Genomic DNA, 22,618 nt, shown 5'->3' with positions numbered 1-22,618 from the left:
ACCTACAATGCAGACAAAAACTACAACTTGCTCAGTTCTCTTGACCCGGTGATTGATACCTTTAAAAAAAAATCTGAAATTAACTGAATCATTTATTAAAAAAGAGAAAAACAGCAGATAAACCAGAAATTTACAAATGCTGAGAAAGAGGCAAAACAAAGTAAAATAACTGTCACAGATTAAAAACTGTTGTAACTTAGATAGGCTTGATCTTGAAGTGCAGGCCAATGAGACTGAAGACAAGACACTTGAGGTCTTGTACCAGGTAATAGAACACTCTGAGGCCTTCTGGGTCCCTAAGGAGTAAGAAAACCAATTAATTTTTAAATCTGTTTAAAAAAAAAAAAAAAAAAAAAAAAAAAAATTTGCATGCAAGGCCACAATTACGTTACAGGTACAGCATGGAACCAAAAACAATCCATACAAGAAAATGGCTATAATAAGACAATAGCTGAAAATTTGCCAACTGATTATCTGATTGTCGTAAACAACTTGCTTGTAGGTGAACATAGGATTTCACTCTGAATTGTGTGCAAGCAATAATATCCATTTATGAACTTTGTAAAAGGCTGTCCTACATTGTTCATGTTTCTAATACACTATCAAAACACAAAGTGAGTGAGAAGTGCCTAAACAATATTAATGCCACAGACAGACTACATTTATAAAAGCTTCAAAAGGTGTGTTTATACTGGTCAGCATTGGTTAGATAAAGACAAACCCTGGTGCACACCAAACAAGCAGACCAAGACTGCTGGACTGGGTGGGTCTTGGTCTATTTCTAAACAACTTCAGGTACAGTTTTTGTATGAAGTTTGAATACAACATAAACCACAGGCATCTAAGCGAACCATCCCCCATCCCCACTACAATGCTACCATTTATGACTCTACAAGACTGCTAATAGTGTTGGGGTCATGCAACATATTTAGGCATTGGTGCAGCTCTTACTTAGACTGGTTGACATCGATCAAAGATCCGATTTTGGAAGTTGTGAAAGAGATGTGTTCATCGCCAATGACAATCTCCAGCTCCTAGGAAAAAAAAAAAAGAAAAGCAACTAAAATACCAAAACCTTGCCAAATATGTGAAATGACAGTTTTCCTTGTACTGTGAGGAAAATCAAGTGTCCTGGTTGCAGACAAACCTGTCTTCCGACCCTATCAGGAGGAGGCCACAATGCATCATCTTCCTTGGTAATTTCACTGTCGTCAATGATCCTCTTCAGCTCCTCCATCACGCTTTTGTGAACGTAAGCCTAAGACAGATGAAACATTCACTTAAAACCATTCCTTTCAAACACTAAAACATTAGTTTGACAAACATTTGTGCACAAGGGTTCTCTTACCTCCTTTCTGATCATGACATCATTTTTATAGTTGCTGTTGTTGGCATATCGAAGCTTTCCTGCACAAAAATAGAAAATATTCCTCATAATACAGTAGATAAATCTGTAATACTGTCATGTTCAATGCAAACATCTTCTAGATGTGCACCATCCCATAAACACCTCAAACTACACCAGTTTAACAGTAGGGACTAGATTAGGTAGGCAGTAGGGTACATCCTGTTATTTGGAAATGTTTAAACCCTTTAAAGCCAAGTGTATTACATTTGACAGCATCAGTGTGAAACTTAATTTGATTTTGTATACATTCAATAATTCATAAATATAAATTACATTTCAAAATAAAAATAAGATGCGTTTTAAATATCTGATGAATTAATGAATTACAGATGCATGGAATGATACAAAACAGAAGTTTTATAGAGCATGATTTTAAACTTAATAGAATTTGAGTTTTCCAGCATTTATCTGATAGGTCAGGCTTTAAAGAGGTAACCGTGCACCGGCGCGAGCAACCTTAACGCACCACGGTTTCCTGATCAATGTTTCTGTGGATGTTCAAACGTTGAGGGATTCACGCAACCCAGCAATCAAAACAATGTTAATCAATGTGTTTAAACACATAGCAAGAAATTTAACGGCAATATAATATATATTACAGGTGGTATGATCGAACTGCAGTAAGGTTATTTTCTCTTCTACATCTTTGTGTTACACAGCTAAAGCAGGCTGGCTGGCCACTTGCATGACTGGACCCCTTTCTCTGAAAGAGAACTCAAACCCAAACCAAGTATTCCAGTGTATTTTGATAATGCAAGCTCAACCTCTAAACTGTGTTGATTAAATTACAACAAACAAACAGAAACCTTTCACCCTTCTCTAAAGTTCGAGTCGAACAGGATTTTCAGGCCTGAAGCTGTTCACCCAGGCGGCGCTCAGCACTGTTAGCACGCTGGCTATATAGAGTTAGCTTAGCAGAACCGTGCTCCGAGCGACTTACCGTCCGGCCTAAACTCAAACTCCAGAAACTCGTGTCCAAACTTTCCCTTGTGGCCGACATAGTACCGTAAATAGAAGTCGCTGGTGGACATAACTGTGTTAATAAAGTCCGCAACACTGCAACCAGGCGTAATGCGACGAATCCTCACGACTCCCCAATTGAACCGCCGATTAGCAACTCGCGCTTACAGCGTCGCCTTTTGACGTCATAACGTCGCATTTTGATGACGATTAAAAGGCGCTCGTAGTTGCCGGCGACCAGCACACGGGGGCAGTCTGACACTCAGGGACAATATGATAGAGGTTTGCAGCAACGCAACGCGTCTTCAAGGATCAATCAAGGATCTTATAGAAGGGTTGCCCCCCATTTGCCCAGCCGTAAAGGCTTTACAATAGACGTTGAAACATTGCTGCAAGGGTGCTGCATTAACCCGTTAGAGCATTAGTAAGGACGTGTACTGATGTTGAATGGTTCTTTAGGGTCTGGATGGAGCTCCATCACTGCAGAGACACTCCTAGCCCTTCCCTTTGGTGAAATTTACAACCTTCCAGCCGACTTTGGACAGGGTGAACATATGTGCGGCTGCTCCAGAGCATCCCATTCTGTATGTGTGCAGCTCAAAGCAGCTGATTTGACTAATTAGAAGGGTTGTCTGGATCCTTTGCAGATGCGTACATGGACAATGTAGGCAGAAAACATGCAAGGTACAAAAATTTATTCAGTTAGTTTTTCAATGAATTCCATTTCATTATTTCATTTTATACAACTTATATAAGTCGTTTATACATTTATACGATATATAGCGATCATGGAGACGCCTACAGTGAAGAGCGACCCATATTAAACTCATTAAATATTTTGGAAGCAGTAGCCTACTGATTATTTTAACAGTTTCTGTGCTGCTTGCAAGCTTTCTGATTGCAGAACTACTGGTTCCAATGACTATACTGGTAGACCAAACATTCAAAAACAACTGGAACCTTATCTGCATAAATAAATCTACCACATGCTTCAGCTTTCACTACAAGGGGATTGCTCATTTAATATTAGGGAAAGATACCTAGTCCATCAGACGTAACATCATATATGTGAGCTTTTAAAAAGCATACATTTTCCAATTTGGGAATATCCACATTTATACATACAGTCACATAGTCTAGGAAAATCCATACAAAATTTGCATTTGAGTCAATAATTGCATTGCACAATAATTAATTTGTTTACAAAAACAGCAACCATCATAGAGAACTCCACACGTTACAATGAAATCAAGTGTTTCTGTAATTTTGCATCCTGTGAAATAATCTAGGATTGTGAGCAGACTGTAACAGTCCCATCATGGTTCTGTTGAATGTTAACTTTTATCACTGTGGTCATGAATATGGTCAGTAGCAGTCGTTGTAAGGCATTTTGCATTTTTTCCCCAAAAGCCGGCATGTTTAGAAACCAAACTATGGGTAAACCTGATTAAGGTGTGCATGTCTTGCATGAGTATGTGTAGATGTATACAAGCAGTACATGCCTGAGGCAGGCGAGTTAGGAGATAGGTAATGGCAGTTGGTAACGATAATACCACAACACATAGATCCATAGAGACATTAAATACTGTACATAAAACATAAGCAGTCCCAAAGAGCAAATGCAATTATTTACACAACTTGTGTCTACTAAGGTCAGGCCAAAAATCTAGAAATTTTTAAGTAACCAAGTCACAACATAACGTTCTCTATCTGGCCCTAATAGCAGGGCACTTTTTTATTGGACTCTGGCCCCTTTAGAACACCATGGTTATGGATTATGAGTCTACAATCACATTAAATACACTTGTAGATTTATGAAATACCCTGTATTGTAGCAGCAGTGTAATGGGAAATGGGTTCGCCCAACCAGAAAGAAAATTGGTCATACTGGGAATTTCCTGAGGGTCATCTTATTTTAATTAAAAACAAAACAAAACAAAACAAAAAAAAACAACAACAAATAAGTTGTGGTCATGGGTTCCCTTTTTTAATCTACCCTCAGAGAAGAGTGTTTTGAAAATAAAATCAATACTAAGCCCTTACAGGGAAAATGAAAAGCCACTAGTACACTGAACTAGTCCCTGAAGCAACCTCTGTAGAATATCTTGGAAGATGGGAGTTAGCACTAGAATCCTGAGCGAGAGAGAAAAGTGAGCATTGTGCACACCTTTAACTGTCTAAAAAAAAAAAGTAATGCCAAATGGATTCTTTGGTGATTTTGTTTTGTTGTATTACAAAAAAAACTTAGAGTGATTAGAAGTGGCATCATGGTGTAAGCCTCATATCGCTAGGTAAAAAAGTAGTCAGTAGTGTAAAACACTAAACCAAAATAAAGAAAGTTAATGATCTGCTAAAGACATGCAGGCAAAACACTGTGATGTCAGTAGTTTTCAATGCATGGAGCACCATGACCCTAAATATTAAATAGTAAATTAAATTCCATAAAAAAAAAAGAAAATTAATTTCAGGTCAATTATTTTTTATCTGCCAGTGAACATGTTGAAAATGAATGGGCACACTCTCAAATACAGTAAAGTTACATATTCTGATACAAGTTATTGGACTTATTTAATCTGTGTTAGAGAAACCTGCCTTTTCACATGCTGCATAGGAGTGGAGAATCTCCAAATTCTCTCCGGCTTTGAGTGTCTATCACATTAATACGGCAGAGCCACATTTTGTAACCGGCTGCTGCTCCTTTTCTTTACAGTACATGTTGAGCCCTGACTTGAAGAGAAGATGGACATTTGCTGAAATGTAGCATAAAGATATTTATCTTTCCTTAGGAGCAACAATCAGCGTGCACTTACTGTTGTAATAGTTGCTAACACCAAAAAGAAAGTGCCGACATATATATTGTATGTATGTATGTATTAATGTATGTATACACACACATATACATACATATAGAAATTATTTGGAAATATCCTGGAACATAACTTTGTATTTTCACCTCTAAAAGGTCAAATTTCCAATTTACCACTGTTCAAGTTATTACAACTTTACCAGCTAGGTCTATTTGGCAAAACTGTAGTCACCTGCACATTCTCCTCTATTACTTACAAATACTTTTCAAAATAAGGGGGGAAGGGGGTTAAAATATTCATAAATAAATAAGACAGAACAGGTTTGACAAGGAACAATTATCCCACAAAATTGCAGCAGACAATAAAAAAGGACATAGAACAATAACAGTACAAAATCAAAGAAGGCATTTCTTGAATTTCTTAACTGTTTTACATACAGTGTTTGCTAATTGCAAGTATCTACAGGTCAGCCTCCTGCCCTCCTCTCCAGCAGTCCTTCACTGCTGTCTTGCTCTTATTCCCACTTTGTTTAGGAGAGGGGTGAGGGGGCGGGGTATCAGTGTGGCCTGCTGCTGGACTCTGACGGCTGCCGCTTCCGTGGAGCACTATGCCCGTTGAGACAACCGTTCAGTCGTTTGGTCAGACCACCGTTTAGAATGTCCTGAATGTGCTGCACTATCAGATTTATGGCAACTGAAAACAAACAAAATTTAGGATTGTTATAAGAGAGACTATGTCAACGTAATAGAATAAAGGTGGTAAAGTTGGTAAAGTCAAAGAGTGACACTATAACTACATAAAACACACCTAGCAAAATGGTCAAAACATCTGCTACCACTGCACTTTGAGTTCTGATTTGGATTGACATCAGCATTGCTTACTTTTAGTAATGAGTTTGTATGACGTCAAGACAGCAGGTTTACTCGTGCATGTCACAAGCATGTTAAACTGAGCTTGTTTACCACATGAACAACAAAATATCTCCCATTAAACGAAGCCCAGCGATCTATTGAGCCTAATGACTAACACCTATTAGAAGGAGGGAAAAAGGGCAAGGCAACTAACGAAGAACATGTTCACACATGGCAGAATCTGAGAATGGCCTTGCTAGGCGCCATCAAAACATCCCAGAGCATTCCAAAACAGAATAGGCGATAGTTGGTTCCAAAACATTTCTGCAGTTCCATGGTCAAGCTGTGTCCAATCGCCAGTCTGGACGGAGAAATAAAATAACAGACACCCACATTCACACTAAACTAATCTCACCTAGATTATCAGCTCCCCTTGGGATGATCACATCAGCATATTTCTTTGTCTGAGAATAAAAAAAAGGAAAGAAAAAAACACAAACAAGTTTTTGCTTCTGGGAACAGGATCAAGACAAGTGAGCTCCAGTTCACAACCTGTTCCTTTCTGGAATTATGCCAGGTACATTCTTTGTAAAACTGATTCCTTGAAATCTTATCTTATGTTTGAATTTAGAAATGCTTTCAATTGGTCCTACAAATAGCAATAAAAATATATTTTATGACAAGACTTGTATTTACATGCTTCATTCAAGTACCTGCACAACCAAATACTTCTGCAGCCTACACTGGGAGCAAATATTGACTGAAACATTCATCGGATGCTATAAAACAATAACCAAACTTAAGAAAAAGTGCTGCATATTTAAAGTTGGACTATAGTAGAATGACACTCTAGATGAAAATGAAAAACGAAACAATGTTAGCTGCTCACACAGCAGGTGTACTAGTGAAAAACCGTAAAAGCTTGGAGATAATGCATCAAAAGTAACACCTGCTACAGAAAGGAGGAACTGTGGTTATAACCTGAAGCTCACTACTATACACAAAGACAGTTCAACTGAATAGAAAAACACAATAACCACAGATAGTGCTGAGTGATCTATATCATTTCTATCACTGCAACAGCATTAGCATTAATCTCTAATCAGAATGATACCTGCAACAGCATTCTAGTTCATAAATTGTTGCTTAACAGTTTGCTTTTAGTTTCTTTAAATTCTGTTTTGTGCACTTGACAGTTAACTGTAAGACGTGTATTTGCTGATTGCTTGATTGATTCTTTAGAAACCAAGTTAATAAATGAGAAAAAAACAATGCAGTCCAAACAAAAAAAAAGCTATGCCACATTTGCAGCACATTCCTTTAGCATAGATTACTAGTACACAGAAAGTGAGTTCATTAATTTCAAAGCCAAATATGTCCAAATATAGACAATAAGTAACCAGACTTTAGTGTAGACCTTCCAGACTCAAATGTGTTTCACTAGATTTAGGATTTGCCAAATCCACTGTTATCATCAAAATGTTCAAGATATTATTTCCTTCTTAAGATAGAAAATAACATTAATTATTACTTATGTGTCATCTCAATCAATAAAACAAGTGCCACCAAACAAGAGTGAAGATAAAAGATCAATACACAGTGGTTCAGTAGAAAATACTGCAAACTCACTGGCAGGCAGAACTCTTCAAAGGCAGGCTTCACAAAAGTGATATACTGGTTTAGGACTTGCTCCAGGTCCCGTCCTCGCTCACTGATATCTCTCAAGACTAACGAAGAAACAAAAAGGAAGGAAAAGACAAATAATGAAATAAAATGAAACAACTTAAGAATGCAGCAAGTGGAAAAATTGTAAAAATGGTACAGCCAAAATGTCTTCAAAAAACATCATACAAACAGTAACCAATTTTATTCAGTTATTAATCTTATTTTTCATTTTTGTGCTTGAATTTGTACTGCAGACAATTATTTTGTGCTTGACGTCCATCTGTAAACTAAAGTCTTTCTTTCTAATTCACCTCTGCGAGAGAGACGTGTATCTGCGTCTGTGTCCACAAACAGCTTCATCTGAAACAGGTCCCGGATCTCCTGTGAGTAGAACATTAGAATGCCCTCAAACAACACCACGTCAGCTGGGTACACAGTGACTGTTTCCTCTTTCCTGCAGAAAAATACAGCCCAAAGCATAAAAAATTACCAAATGGCAAAAATACCTCATCATTAAAGAACACCAATCAACATTAATAGTGTGTAAAGAAGCAACAGGAACTGACCTTGAATGGGTAACAAAGTCATAAACTGGGATGTGAACTGTTCTTCCCTCCATGATATCCCACAAAGTCTTCACAATCAACTCGTTGTCAAATGCATCTGAAGACAGGAGAAGGCAAGGTCTGAGTTTCTAAAAAGGATGTCTGATCTATGGGTTGGGTAATCCCTAGGATGAAGTGCTAAAGTGCTACAAGGTGAGCGTAATGGCAAACTGGCACTCTCAAACATCTGCCAAAGTAAGATACTACAGATGCCTAACGTTTTGTGATGTGCCCACATAGACAATTCTGTGCTTATCAGCTCTAATGGCTTATCAATTCTATTTAACTGAGTTGCACTTTAGTTCTCTTACCTGGGTGGTCAAAATTAAACTGCCCCTTAAGAGCCTTGGCCTTCTGTTCTGAGGTAAGCACCTTGTAGAAGCTGTCCTGACTGAGGATTGCAACCTGCCTTTGGTGATGGTCAATCTTATTCTGGCCAAGAAGCTCCATGATCTTCCCACAGACTGATGACTAAGGTAAAACAATAATGGAAAAAACAAATATTATTCAGATAGCTTTTCCAACCGTTTTGGCTTCATTAAATCTAATGTAAAGCACTGCACTTTGTATCCCATTTATTAAAGATGCTATTCAACTTAAAAAATACTAATCATGCAGTAATTACATTACAAAGTAATGAATCCCAGAGTATTAGAGTTCAGTCCCTTTTGAATTTGACCCATGTACATCACGAATGCTATAATTCACCATCCTCAATTACTGACCCCTTTACATCCCTACCAGTCTTAGTAGGGAGGTTAAACTGAGAGTCAAAATGTAGAGTTGACCTTGCAATGCCTGTAGCATGGAATTATAAATATTTATTACTTGAATACATACTATTACCTAAACCACTATTATACTATACTACCTCAGTAAAATCAACTCACAACTGAGATTAAAATGCCTAATTACAAAACAGAGTAAGCATTAACAACCTTATTTGCTTTTGCCTTACTGTACAAAATTGAGTATATGATGAGTGTGTGAGCAGTCACGTGTGGATGTCATGTCTGTAATATTTACTTTTTTGTGTGTGTTTGAATCTAATGTCCTCTCCGTCTCCAAGATATTGAAGTGGGGTGTTTGCAATGGCACAGACATACACTGCATGCTGCCTTGGTTTTCATGTCCTTTTTATTATTGTGTGAAAGTCATTTTCTGTTCAGTGAATTCACTTGAATTGCAGGCAACAATTCTTCTTGTCCTTGACATTACAGAATGTGCAGCACCAATTCTTATAAAGTCTAAATTTTAGGTCTTAAACAGAGCCCTTCTCTCTAATTATAATGTAGATACAGTATTTCTTCACAGTAAAAACAAAATTTTGTACCATCAACTTTTAATCAGCAATACTTTCCCACTCTTAGACCATCCACTGAGCCTGACCCTGGCCATGCTCATTTGGGTACAGTCTGATAAATGTACTTATGCAGTGTATTGCTCAGGTTCAGGACAATATAAAAAAGAAAATCTGATTAGGGTTACAACAGTATGAAATTTTAATGATATAATAACGTCTTTACAGTATCACAGTGTACAATATTTCACAGTTCTTCTTGTTGTCATTGTTCTTTTTCTCATCATCATCATCATCATTAATATACACTGACCCTTAAATAACAACTGCAATGCATGTGTAATAACATCACACTGCTTTCATACTGCACCGACATTGTATGAGATCATGACAATCAGTAAGGTACAGTGTATGCTGCAAAACGCCATCAACACTGTTTGAACATTGATAATGAAGCAAAATCTGTTCAGTTTGCATCACATGACTGAAAGATAGAGAGGTGAAAAAACACTCAGTAATTGTTTTTTTCAAAAGTCAGTGAAGAAGAATTAGCCAGTACCTGTAACAGCTATCCAGCCTCAGGCCATAACTGTACCACTACCAAATTTTGCAGAGAAGTTGGTAATCATTTGATCCTGGATAGTTCATTTTCCTTTCCACACCTTCCTTACTGCCATCACTTTCATACAAGTTATCCTTAGTCTCATATATCTACCATTCCTTTTATACTTTAAAGCTTCTTCTTACTGCTGATTTTGTTAATCGAAAGTTTGACTAGAATAGTCTCTTACTGTTTTATTTGTTTCTTAGACTTAGAATGTTTTTTACAAAATTGACAAACCAGCAAAAGCCGACCTCAAAAGTAACCAAAAGCCTAGAATCTGGTAGAGAGGATTAAAGTACTGTCATACCTGCGTTAACCAAGTAATTAAACACACCTTAGTAATCACAAACATTTGTGCATCCTTAAAATGGGGAATGCTATATATAACTGAGTATAACTGTATCTGTATGGTAAAACTAAAATGTATACGAGGACCTTGTATTAAAATCTATTTGCACTTTAACTACATGCACATTCTCAGAGGCAAAAGCAAGAAATATTCTTTAGGCCCAACATGATGGAGGGCACAGTCGTAAACAGTATAAGCAGCACTGGCTGAATGGGTACAGTACACAGCTAGATCAGGGCTATCACGTTGGTTGCCGCTAATTCACTAGATTCGCTCTGAAAACGTGTCTTTTCTTCGCATTTTGGTCTTCCATGCACACATGATTTTTTTGAAAGCATCATGCTCCCGGGCATTTTTTTTAATTATTATTATTTTATTACTTTTATTTTTTGGCGTGGGGTGAACTGCTTTACATGGCTGATAACAGGGATGTTGCAGTGTGGCTCAGTTATATCTGATGTAATTATACAAACTTCAAAAACAAACAGAAGCAGTCTACCTCTATACCTCTGCTTGGACTGTTATAAGCATGCTTGTTTAACACATTTAAAGACACTTTAATATAAGCAAGATTGTGATTATGATTATCATTTCTATTATATATTTGTATATGAAAGTGTGACAACTTTGAGACTGAATTACAAGATCTGGACATTCTTTCTAACAGTGCAGTATGTCCGGATTGTGTGTGTGGGTGGTTTCTGAAATAGAAAATGCAACAGAATTCTGTCAGCCTTGGAATAAATGGACGCCTTACAGAACCTTGTTGCCTCTACATTGCCTTGATAAGTTCTGTGGCATAATATTTAAATATTCTTGTGACTGTACAATGCATGCCACTCATTTAATAAAGTATTTTAAACATGTGTCTACAGCATGCTAACAGCTGGGCAGACTGTAAGACCTGGGCTGTATGTACATGTTTTGTCAATAATAGATTTAATAAATGCAATCGCTAATTCAAGAAGCATTATAAGGCCATTGTAAGGCCTCACCACCATAAAATGTGTGACCGATAAACTAAATTAAATAGTAAGCTAATCTAAATTAACTATGTGGCAGGCTGTACTGTACAGCTGAAAACGCCTATATTTTGATATTTGAACATCCATGTGAATTAATCAACAAATAGTCAGTTAATTGGCAATAATTTTCATATTTATTCATATTTGAATATTTGAATGGTAAAAAAAAACAATTCAACAAAGACAAAACAAAGCTTATAACAGTGTTATGGAGGTATACCGGCTCCATGAGAACTTTCCAATGCTATTCAAATGAAGTGGCAAAGATAAAGTAACCAGTTTCTATGTGTTTTGTAACACTTTTGACCATAGCACAATTTTGCTACCTCAGTAATTTACACTTCTCTTATGATAAACATCTGCTGTTTTGTTTTATCTTTGAATTCTCCAAATTTTCTCCTCAATTAAGTAATTTCTAAATTCCACTTACTAATTAGAACTCCCCCATCAAAAACTTCTACCAGCACTGAAAGAATGAAGGCTAGCACATGCTTCCTTTGAGTCATATCAAGCAAATCATCACATCTTTTCGAACACCATGGATAGCTGTGGCATCCTCGAGATTGAACCGATGATCTCCTGATAAGACCTCTCACTCTTTCAGACTTGATGCACAATGGTACATGCAAACATTCTCAAGGCAACTAATCAATAACAAAAATGGACCATTTTCCATTATTAATGATTGACAACATCGATTAGTTATTGCAGCCTCATGTTTACAATAAACATATTACAAAAAGAGAAATTCAGAAACTAGACTCCTCAGAATTCATCAGGCCTTTCTGTTTTAGCCCTGTTCAACCCAGAGCTTTTACCAGCTGCAGCACTGCCTGTCCCAATCCATTTAACACATAATCCGCAAGCACTCTCAAGCTGTTCCTGGCTTTTTGTAAGCAATTATAAACATGTGCTCCCAGCATGTTTTAAGATAAACAGACATGGCCACCTTAGACTTTACAGAAAATCCCATAGAAGCTAATAATTCTTTGTATTAACAAGATCAAGGCCTTTGCATAGTCTTACACTTTGTCTTATCTGAGACACATACTTGGTAAGCTTGGTAACTTTTATATACATCATTTACATTTACATAATTTAAATGCATCATAAGTTACATTAAGTTTTACACATATTTTATTCTGTGCTTCAGCTCCTACGTAGACCAACGTAAAACAGCTAATGATCTGTCAAGCCCCTTATTCTAGAGAACAAAAAAGACAGTAATGCTAGGGAATTAGCCTTTTATATGATAGGCCCCCACTGCCCCTATTGACCCCCATCAGTGAAAATGCCAGAGCAGGACAGATCTGTTGTGAGGTGGGAAACTCCTGCCCTGGACTGTCATCACTCATTACTGCAGACACAGACTTAACCTTGCAGGGCAGACAAAAAAAAAAAAAAACTGTCCAACCCATGCCAGTGCTGACTAAACATTCTCTGGCTCAGTCTGAGGCCCTTTTGTGTACCCAACAAGCTACTCTGCAGTTCAGAGATCTAATGCCAATGCCACCTAGGCTAAACCGGATACCAGCAGTATGATGTATTGTCATTAATGAAAAGGGGGCCGAAGAACATCCAGAAATTCCAAGGTTCACTTTTTTGGAACACAAGTGAAAAACAGCACTGATAAGTGCAGGACATATCCTTCGTTTTCAGGCTATACCGGGAAGTGGTGAGTGAAAGTAGTACTAAAATAAATATTAAATATTCTCCAGGTCGTGTCAACATTGTGTCCTTACATAAGTACAACGAAGACACAACATTCCAGCATAACTTAGAGCTAGTAGGAACATCTAGACTGGGTCTAGATAAGAAGCAATATCAGTAACTACAAAATACAAACTGCACTTCCTGCTTTGCAGTCTGAAAGCAGTGTAGGGATGCAGAAAAGGCCACCTGGCAGCTGGTGTTATGACTATTCTCCAACACTTAAAACATAAATAAAACCACCATTGTGTGTATATATATATATATATATATATATATATATATATATATATATATATACACACACACACACATATACATACATACACACACACACATATATATAATACACATACATATATAGGATTTGAATAGTTCGAATCCTTTAATATATATATATATATAGATATAGATATCGATATATATTGATATATATTAAAGGATTCGAACTATTCAAAAGGATTTCACCCGCTGACGACACACGCGCCATCAAGCATGTCATGGGCCAACTGAGCCAGAGTGACAAATCCATTCACTCCAGTGACCTCATTATCGTTCACCCCAACAACTCCGCACACTTTTAAGCACTATTGAGCTCTTGAGCTTGAGTCAAACATCTTAATACAGAAGAAAATTCTTGCTTAGTTCGCTGTAAACACGATGTTACTAATCAAACAAAGGGGGCCACTGTGCTTTGTGAACGTGAGCGCCAAGAAAAATGTTACAAATGTACTACACTAACCATCAGCTCTACCACAGACCAGTCGACTGTACAAACGATTTATGCATTTTTTTATTTATGCAAATGTCTTGACTTTGTTGGATTGATAAACCACTGGTGTGCCGAGGTGACACTAAGGGTTCATGTCCGGCAAATGAATATGAGGAATCTGCGGGATGGCTGGCGAACCGGGCCCGATGCACAAAGCGAGCAACAACAAAAGCTAACGACTCCTGCATCACATTTTAGCAACAGCTTGGATATCTGGAATATACACATAAGAGATGCTGAATAATCGGGTAGACGTGGACAAAATGGTTCCTTGCTAACACGTATTAATAAGTTGAGCTGTGTGTCGCTTCCAGTTCCTGTGGGTCAGACACGCATGGCCATAAAACCACAACAGGGTGGTAAACTGGATGCAAAAATAATGTAATACTTTAGTTGAGGTAGTTTTAGGAAAATGAACTAGAAAAGTTCATATATTATAAAGCACAAATTAAATGCGCTAAAATGGAAATGCCTACCCAACTGACTGCAGTGGTACAGTTAGATAGCTAGTTGGTGACCTAGCAGACAGAGCTGAAAACGTCAGGATAAGGGAACACAACAAGGAAACATACAGCAGAAAACCAGTGAGTCTGACATAACCCACGCGGCCACCGCGTCCTCCTTCACACACTAAGAATGAAGAAGGGTCGGAAGCATCCTCCTACAAATCCGTCTTTTTTGATCAGGAGGACAATCAAGTCTGAAATGCCCACCTTTCCGCTAGCCGTACCGCCAGCGACCCCGATGAGGAAGGGTTGCCGGGCGTCGTACTGCTCCTGCGGCTGCTCCTGACTCTCGGCCTCGCGGTCTCCCGCCATGCTTCTGTTGTTGCTGCCGCTGTGCGCGCGACAGGCTGCTTGCTTTTAGCAAAGGAACTGGATCGCGCTCCTCCTCCTCTTCCTCCTCCTCACTGCCTTTCAGTTGTGTCTAGCTTTTTTCCTTTGTGTGTGTGTGTGTGTGTGTGTGTGTGTGTGTGCTTAGCTGTTTGCGAGGACCAGATGTCCCCAAAAGTAAAACGAGCATGTTGACGTTGTGGGGGTACCTGGCTGCCCCCCCCAGTCTTGTCATTGGCATATGTGCAGAACACTCATAACACAAACAAAGCCATGCAAATAGAGAGAAGAAGAAAAAACAGCATTGTCTGGGTGAACTTTAATATTTGAGAGGAAAGACTGCCGTTTGTTTGCAGTCCATAATGCAGACATTGGCTGCAGACATACAAGAGCAAAATGATATCCCAGAAAGATGTAAAAACAAGTATATGTGTGTGTGTGTGTATGTTAATGAGAGAGAGAGAGAGAGAGAGAGAGAGAGAGAGAGTGCTTGTACCAAGGAATTTAGTGGGTCGGATATAGATTAAGATCAGTCAAAATCCTTTTTTGACTATTTATTACTATTTATTACTAATAATAAATTACTTTACTCAATTTAATGAAGGTTATACAAAACATATTAGACATTAAGGAAAAGCAGGTCTATTGGTCCAATATCAAAATCATTGCCATTTTTACACAATAACTGTAAATAACTGTTAGTACATTATGTAAATCAAAAACAGTAAAAATGGAGATACACAGTTTTGACATTCATTTGGTTTAATTTGGTTTAATTGTTCATAGAGGTATTTTATAAAACACTGTCAAATTAACAGGAGGCCCTATCTAGTTCAGTTTTCTTGGCATAGGCTAGGCTTGTAAGATTTATAGCTCTATGAGATCTGCTCCAAGACACTAATAATCTCTGCCCAGAATCTAGTCCATCTGTTATATAACATTTAGTTTGTAAATCAAACTTTTACCAAACACATTCAGGATCAGTGCAAAGTCATCGACAGTTACAAAGACACAGTAGTAGAGCTAGTAAACGCTTTACGACATAATATGGTGTACTTAATGTAAAAAGCACTTTAAAAGCAGATAGCCACTGCTTTTAGTTCTTACCTCTGCTTTAAATAGCACTAACAACAATCCCAAAACGTTTAGAGAAACGACTTTTTTTGTTGTTTTGTTGTTGTTTTGCCCTTATCAACCTGCATCTGATTCCAGATAAGATCAACTTGAAAGTGTTTATGCTTTATCTTACAACACAAAACCCCTTTAAATCATGTGTTACATAAACAGCATTAGGGTTATTGGGACAATCTGTTGATTGTGTAGATCTGGAACCTTTGAGCCTCTTAAAGATTCCTTGCTGTCTGCTCAGTGCTCAGTCACTGTGAGCATCTTCCAGATTCTTCCTCTGTGAATATATAATAACCATATATAATAACCATATTTTGGTCCTATTTATGGGTGCCGAAGCCCTCTTAGCTTAGCGGCGACAGTGTTCTTTGGTCACAAAATGACCATTGATAAATTAGGTGGAGGCTGGCAGGGCAAAGTGTACACAAAGACTATGTGTTTTCCGTGGCCTGAAGGTTGGAGAATTGGCCTTGTGACCGGAAGGTCACCAGTTTTGTATCCTGAAGCTACTGCTCTGAGTACATGTACTCATAGTCTCCCTAGTATGTGTGTGCTCACTAGTGAGTGTTCACTGCACGGTTGGGTTAAAAGCAAAGGTCAAATTGCTATGTTTGCAACACAAATGGTGACTGTGGTTCTTCCTTGTTCCCTCACACGTATATTGGCCTAAATATGTTGAGATAAAAACATAGATACAAACCTAATGGACCTATTGCTTTTAGTGAACTTCACACATTGTCGAGTGAGTGGAAGTGCAAAATAACATGTGGATGGTCATTAAGTTTTAAATGTATCCCTAAACCGCTTGAAAATGAAGCATCTTGTTAATGTAGGTCACGTCCACTAGGGGCAGTAAGCGACATGACAGTGTAAGAAGCGGCGCATGTTTATTTCGTCAGTTAGTGCTGACGCTGCTCATTGACCGGAGTGGACAGCTAGCTGGATCTTCGCTTACATTCACACAGAAACGAATTCAATATGAGTACTATGTTCGCAGACACGATACTTATTGTCTTCATATCTGTGTGCACGGCTTTGTTGGCCGAAGGCGAGTATACTTCATGAGATGTGCTGCTTTTCACGAGCTAGCCAGCTAGCGAATACCTGTAGTTAACGTTAGCCTCCAAGTCTTCAGGCTTCTTGCTGAATTGAGTCTTGTGTTCTTCTTCCTTTTCTAAATCTTTAGGTATTACATGGGTGTTAGTGTACCGGACAGAAAAGTACAAGAGACTCAAGGCTGAAGTAGAAAAACAAAGCAAAAAGTGTAAGTATGAACTGCTATTAGCAGGATCACTGGCTTTAAGTCTCGCAAGGATATTTGGTTCATCTGGTTCGTTTGGTTTAATCCTCTGTGTTTTTGGTTAAGTGGAGAAGAAGAAGGAGACGATTACAGAATCTGCTGGGCGTCAACAGAAGAAAAAGATTGGTATGTGATTTTTACATTATTTTTAAAAATTATTATGATACTGCCTTCAGGTTTTCAGGTTGCAATATTGTTTAGAGGTTATATAGATGGTGCTTGTGTTAATTCTGTCTATTTTTTTAACAGAGCGGCAGGAGGAGAAGCTCAAGAACAATAACAGAGATCTGTCAATGGTAAAAAGTTTTATGTCTTAACAGCAAAAAAAAAAGAAAAAAAAAAGGCCACTGTACGTTGTGTTTTTGAAGCTTTAAATGAAATGATTTTCTGCTACAGGTGCGAATGAAGTCCATGTTTGCCATTGGCTTCTGTTTTACAGCATTAATGGGCATGTTCAATTCAATGTAAGTGGTACAGTGTTACTCATTTTCATTTCTCTCTTGAATAATACAAGGAAATGCTGACAGTTGTGTTTGACCACTGTATTGATTTTTTTTCTTCTTTTTTTGTTCTAGCTTTGATGGGCGTGTTGTAGCGAAGCTGCCTTTCGTCCCTTTGTCCTACATCCAAGGCCTGTCTCACCGCAACCTTCTGGGTGAAGACTACACTGACTGTTCTTTCATCTTCCTTTACATCCTGTGCACCATGTCCATCAGACAGGTAATCCAAAAGCTCTTCCGTTGGTTGAGTAAGCAGAATCATTGTGAAATAGTATCATTCAAGTGTCAAGTAGTCTGTGGTTTAATTATAAATTATTGATCCTCAGAACATTCAGAAGATGCTGGGTCTGGCTCCATCTCGTGCTGCCACCAAACAGGCTGGAGGATTTTTGGGACCCCCTCCACAAGCTGCCAAGTTCTCCTAAGCTTTCTGAACAATGAACATACTCTCTGCTGTCGGGTAGAGGAAATGGCTCCCTCTAGTGCACACTGTGCAACCAGCACTCCCATAACACGAGAGGACAGTATTTAAAGGCAGCGGCTACCTTCTTGTAGCGACCTCACTTTGTGTGTTTTTTGTGTGATTTGGCAATGATTTTACTATAGCTTAAAATAACCACGTCTAAAAGAGTTGTTAGAAGGATCTTAAAGAAGCTTACTTCGTCTGTGCATACAGTTTGAAGACAGTGTTAAAACTACTAAACATGAACTGTAGTGTCTCCCTGTTGGTAGCTGTCTCTTTTTAAAAACAAGGGATGAACCCCGTAATCCATTGTGGGTGTGAAGCATTGCATCTGTTGTATTTATTGCAGTTACATTTATTTTAATATACTTTAGTTGTAATTGTGTCATAAGGATTTGTTTTGGGTCTGAAATGCTGTTAATTGTATTTACTGATCCAGATTTTAACCTGCATAGACGTCTCAAATACCAATGATAACATAGTTTGTACAAATAAATGAGTAGAATCACTTCTTGCCCGTTATTGGAAATTTTTATTTCATGCTTTAAATAACTATGCAGCTCTTGAGCTATTAGAAGCATGATTTGCTGTTGAAAGGAGCCCTCTGGTTAATATTGTAGGTTTGAACTGTTTCAAACTGTATGCTAAGTGGAAAGAATGTAATATTGACTTATTCACTGTTGGGTAAAAGGAAAACATTGTTTATTTCACCATTTCATTGTAAAAGATGCATGATGTCTTAATTTTAAGTATAGTGCATAGTTGCAATCATCTGTATTACTGTGGGTCATCCTGCAGCACTGCATAATATAGATGTAGATTTTGATGGTTTATATAATTATGTTGCAACAAAAAAAAAAAGCTTAATGCGAGCAGGTGCTTTTAGTCCAGTAACACTTTTTCTATTTTCATAATCTTATATTGAAGAATAATATAATTTCTGTTAAGGACTTCAAGGCAGTTGATTTTATTTATATTGGTTTGTGATGCAAAAAAAATAAAAAGAGGTAAATTGCACTGATTGTAAGTTTGGCTCACTAGTGTGCACTGTTGATTGTTTTATGTTGTTGGTGAATTTAATTATGATATTTTTACACAGTTTGTTTTGGGTATAGTGATATTGTCATGAGCTGTAATGTTTTATGTTGTGTTGGTCAGGTTTACATGCACATTGCTGCTCTGTAATATGTGTATGCCAAGAGACAAATTGATTGTGTGAGAAAGAACCTTGCACATGAAACACTGAAGAATACCTTGTCCTATTTACAACACAACTGCATAATCTGGTAAAAGGGCTGTCGAAGGTCATGTAATGCTGGTCATGTAACTGTGTAAACGGCATTGATCACATGTTGAATTCACAGTACTGCTGACAGGGTGGGAAAATTAACAGGCTGAACAGATCAGGAGCTCAAGGCTGCATCCTAAGAGTTGAATGACTACTTTCCTCTCTCTGTTTCTCAGTTTTGCAAGAAACTCAATTCATGTTTTAACTGAATATGACAGTAGAGCTGATTAGCATGTGGTATTTGCAGATTAAACAAAATCAAGGACAGGAGCAACGTTCAGTCCACCTTTGGGACCTCTGAATAGGAACCCTGAGTCCCATTTCTGAAATCAAGAATGTCACTTCCATTGCCTGTGGTGATGTTCTCATTTGCATTTAGTACTGACCAATATCCTATCATATGAGCCATTTTTATTTATTTTCAAATATTTTATTTTATTTTATTTATTTATTTTTATTTATTAACAGTTGTGTTTGACCACTGTATTGATTTTTTTTTCTTCTCTTTTTGTTCTAGCTTTGATGGGCGTGTTGTAGCGAAGCTGCCTTTCGTCCCTTTGTCCTACATCCAAGGCCTGTCTCACCGCAACCTTCTGGGTGAAGACTACACTGACTGTTCTTTCATCTTCCTTTACATCCTGTGCACCATGTCCATCAGACAGGTAATCCAAAAGCTCTTCCGTTGGTTGAGTAAGCAGAATCATTGTGAAATAGTATCATTCAAGTGTCAAGTAGTCTGTGGTTTAATTATAAATTATTGATCCTCAGAACATTCAGAAGATGCTGGGTCTGGCTCCATCTCGTGCTGCCACCAAACAGGCTGGAGGATTTTTGGGACCCCCTCCACAAGCTGCCAAGTTCTCCTAAGCTTTCTGAACAATGAACATACTCTCTGCTGTCGGGTAGAGGAAATGGCTCCCTCTAGTGCACACTGTGCAACCAGCACTCCCATAACACGAGAGGACAGTATTTAAAGGCAGCGGCTACCTTCTTGTAGCGACCTCACTTTGTGTGTTTTTTGTGTGATTTGGCAATGATTTTACTATAGCTTAAAATAACCACGTCTAAAAGAGTTGTTAGAAGGATCTTAAAGAAGCTTACTTCGTCTGTGCATACAGTTTGAAGACAGTGTTAAAACTACTAAACATGAACTGTAGTGTCTCCCTGTTGGTAGCTGTCTCTTTTTAAAAACAAGGGATGAACCCCGTAATCCATTGTGGGTGTGAAGCATTGCATCTGTTGTATTTATTGCAGTTACATTTATTTTAATATACTTTAGTTGTAATTGTGTCATAAGGATTTGTTTCGGGTCTGAAATGCTGTTAATTGTATTTACTGATCCAGATTTTAACCTGCATAGACGTCTCAAATACCAATGATAACATAGTTTGTACAAATAAATGAGTAGAATCACTTCTTGCCCGTTATTGGAAATTTTTATTTCATGCTTTAAATAACTATGCAGCTCTTGAGCTATTAGAAGCATGCTTTGCTGTTGAAAGGAGCCCTCTGGTTAATATTGTAGGTTTGAACTGTTTCAAACTGTATGCTAAGTGGAAAGAATGTAATATTGACTTATTCACTGTTGGGTAAAAGGAAAACATTGTTTATTTCACCATTTCATTGTAAAAGATGCATGATGTCTTAATTTTAAGTATAGTGCATAGTTGCAATCATCTGTATTACTGTGGGTCATCCTGCAGCACTGCATAATATAGATGTAGATTTTGATGGTTTATATAATTATGTTGCAACAAAAAAAAAAGCTTAATGCGAGCAGGTGCTTTTAGTCCAGTAACACTTTTTCTATTTTCATAATCTTATATTGAAGAATAATATAATTTCTGTTAAGGACTTCAAGGCAGTTGATTTTATTTATATTGGTTTGTGATGCAAAAAAAATAAAAAGAGGTAAATTGCACTGATTGTAAGTTTGGCTCACTAGTGTGCACTGTTGATTGTTTTATGTTGTTGGTGAATTTAATTATGATATTTTTACACAGTTTGTTTTGGGTATAGTGATATTGTCATGAGCTGTAATGTTTTATGTTGTGTTGGTCAGGTTTACATGCACATTGCTGCTCTGTAATATGTGTATGCCAAGAGACAAATTGATTGTGTGAGAAAGAACCTTGCACATGAAACACTGAAGAATACCTTGTCCTATTTACAACACAACTGCATAATCTGGTAAAAGGGCTGTCGAAGGTCATGTAATGCTGGTCATGTAACTGTGTAAACGGCATTGATCACATGTTGAATTCACAGTACTGCTGACAGGGTGGGAAAATTAACAGGCTGCACAGATCAGGAGCTCAAGGCTGCATCCTAAGAGTTGAATGACTACTTTCCTCTCTCTGTTTCTCAGTTTTGCAAGAAACTCAATTCATGTTTTAACTGAATATGACAGTAGAGCTGATTAGCATGTGGTATTTGCAGATTAAACAAAATCAAGGACAGGAGCAACGTTCAGTCCACCTTTGGGACCTCTGAATAGGAACCCTGAGTCCCATTTCTGAAATCAAGAATGTCACTTCCATTGCCTGTGGTGATGTTCTCATTTGCATTTAGTACTGACCAATATCCTATCATATGAGCCATTTTTATTTATTTTCATTATATTTATTCATAAATATGCAAATAATGTTTTCATTTAATAATAGATTTTTGATGGGGTTTTTTTTGGTACTTATGCATGACACGTATAATATACCTAAAAAAGGGTCTTGCAAGATTACATGTGCTGACTATGAAGGTCGTCATGTCATCATGACATTTTATGGGTACAGATTACCTCATATCATCAAAGTTTCGCTTGGCTTGTGTAATGTTTCAGTGCAAAGTCAAATGTCAATAGTCTCTTGGACCAGCTCTACTCTTACGAGTGGTGAATTAACAGTCTTCTCCCTCGCCGGTTTAATTTAACGCTAAAGGGATGATTTCACAGTGGCAAACTTGATCTGATCTGATCAGAGTGCATTTTTGCTAGTTTAATGAATGCATGCAAGCTCAAATCTGCGTAATCAAGGAGAAACATGGCTAAAACAGGG

General features: G+C 37.7%; 3 protein-coding genes across 3 annotated transcripts; 1 reads left to right on the top strand and 2 right to left on the bottom strand.

The window, feature by feature from the left end:
• Positions 1–79: 79 nt before the first annotated feature.
• On the bottom strand, positions 80–2,552 carry magoh (mago homolog, exon junction complex subunit). Its single transcript, XM_072681699.1, has 5 exons — positions 2,349–2,552; positions 1,349–1,407; positions 1,148–1,258; positions 952–1,034; positions 80–296 (listed from the first exon to the last, which is right to left on the bottom strand). Exons 1-5 carry the CDS (start codon positions 2,437–2,439, stop codon positions 197–199), a joined length of 444 nt encoding a protein of 147 aa, XP_072537800.1. The 5' UTR covers positions 2,440–2,552; the 3' UTR covers positions 80–196.
• A 2,278-nt stretch (positions 2,553–4,830) lies between these two features.
• uck2a (uridine-cytidine kinase 2a) lies at positions 4,831–15,016 on the bottom strand. Its single transcript, XM_072681697.1, has 7 exons — positions 14,770–15,016; positions 8,608–8,767; positions 8,258–8,354; positions 8,003–8,145; positions 7,656–7,753; positions 6,442–6,490; positions 4,831–5,868 (listed from the first exon to the last, which is right to left on the bottom strand). The coding sequence occupies exons 1-7, from the start codon at positions 14,872–14,874 to the stop codon at positions 5,732–5,734; spliced, it is 789 nt and encodes a 262-aa protein (XP_072537798.1). The 5' UTR covers positions 14,875–15,016; the 3' UTR covers positions 4,831–5,731.
• A 1,895-nt stretch (positions 15,017–16,911) lies between these two features.
• tmco1 (transmembrane and coiled-coil domains 1) lies at positions 16,912–19,297 on the top strand. The gene is made up of 7 exons (XM_072680887.1): positions 16,912–17,065; positions 17,204–17,281; positions 17,384–17,443; positions 17,567–17,613; positions 17,714–17,781; positions 17,893–18,037; positions 18,144–19,297. The coding sequence occupies exons 1-7, from the start codon at positions 16,996–16,998 to the stop codon at positions 18,240–18,242; spliced, it is 567 nt and encodes a 188-aa protein (XP_072536988.1). The 5' UTR covers positions 16,912–16,995; the 3' UTR covers positions 18,243–19,297.
• Positions 19,298–22,618: the final 3,321 nt, after the last annotated feature.

This window comes from Salminus brasiliensis, chromosome 6 (genome assembly GCF_030463535.1).
Source record: "Salminus brasiliensis chromosome 6, fSalBra1.hap2, whole genome shotgun sequence".
NCBI lineage: Eukaryota > Metazoa > Chordata > Actinopteri > Characiformes > Bryconidae > Salminus > Salminus brasiliensis.
This window is presented reverse-complemented; position numbering and strand designations above follow the sequence as displayed.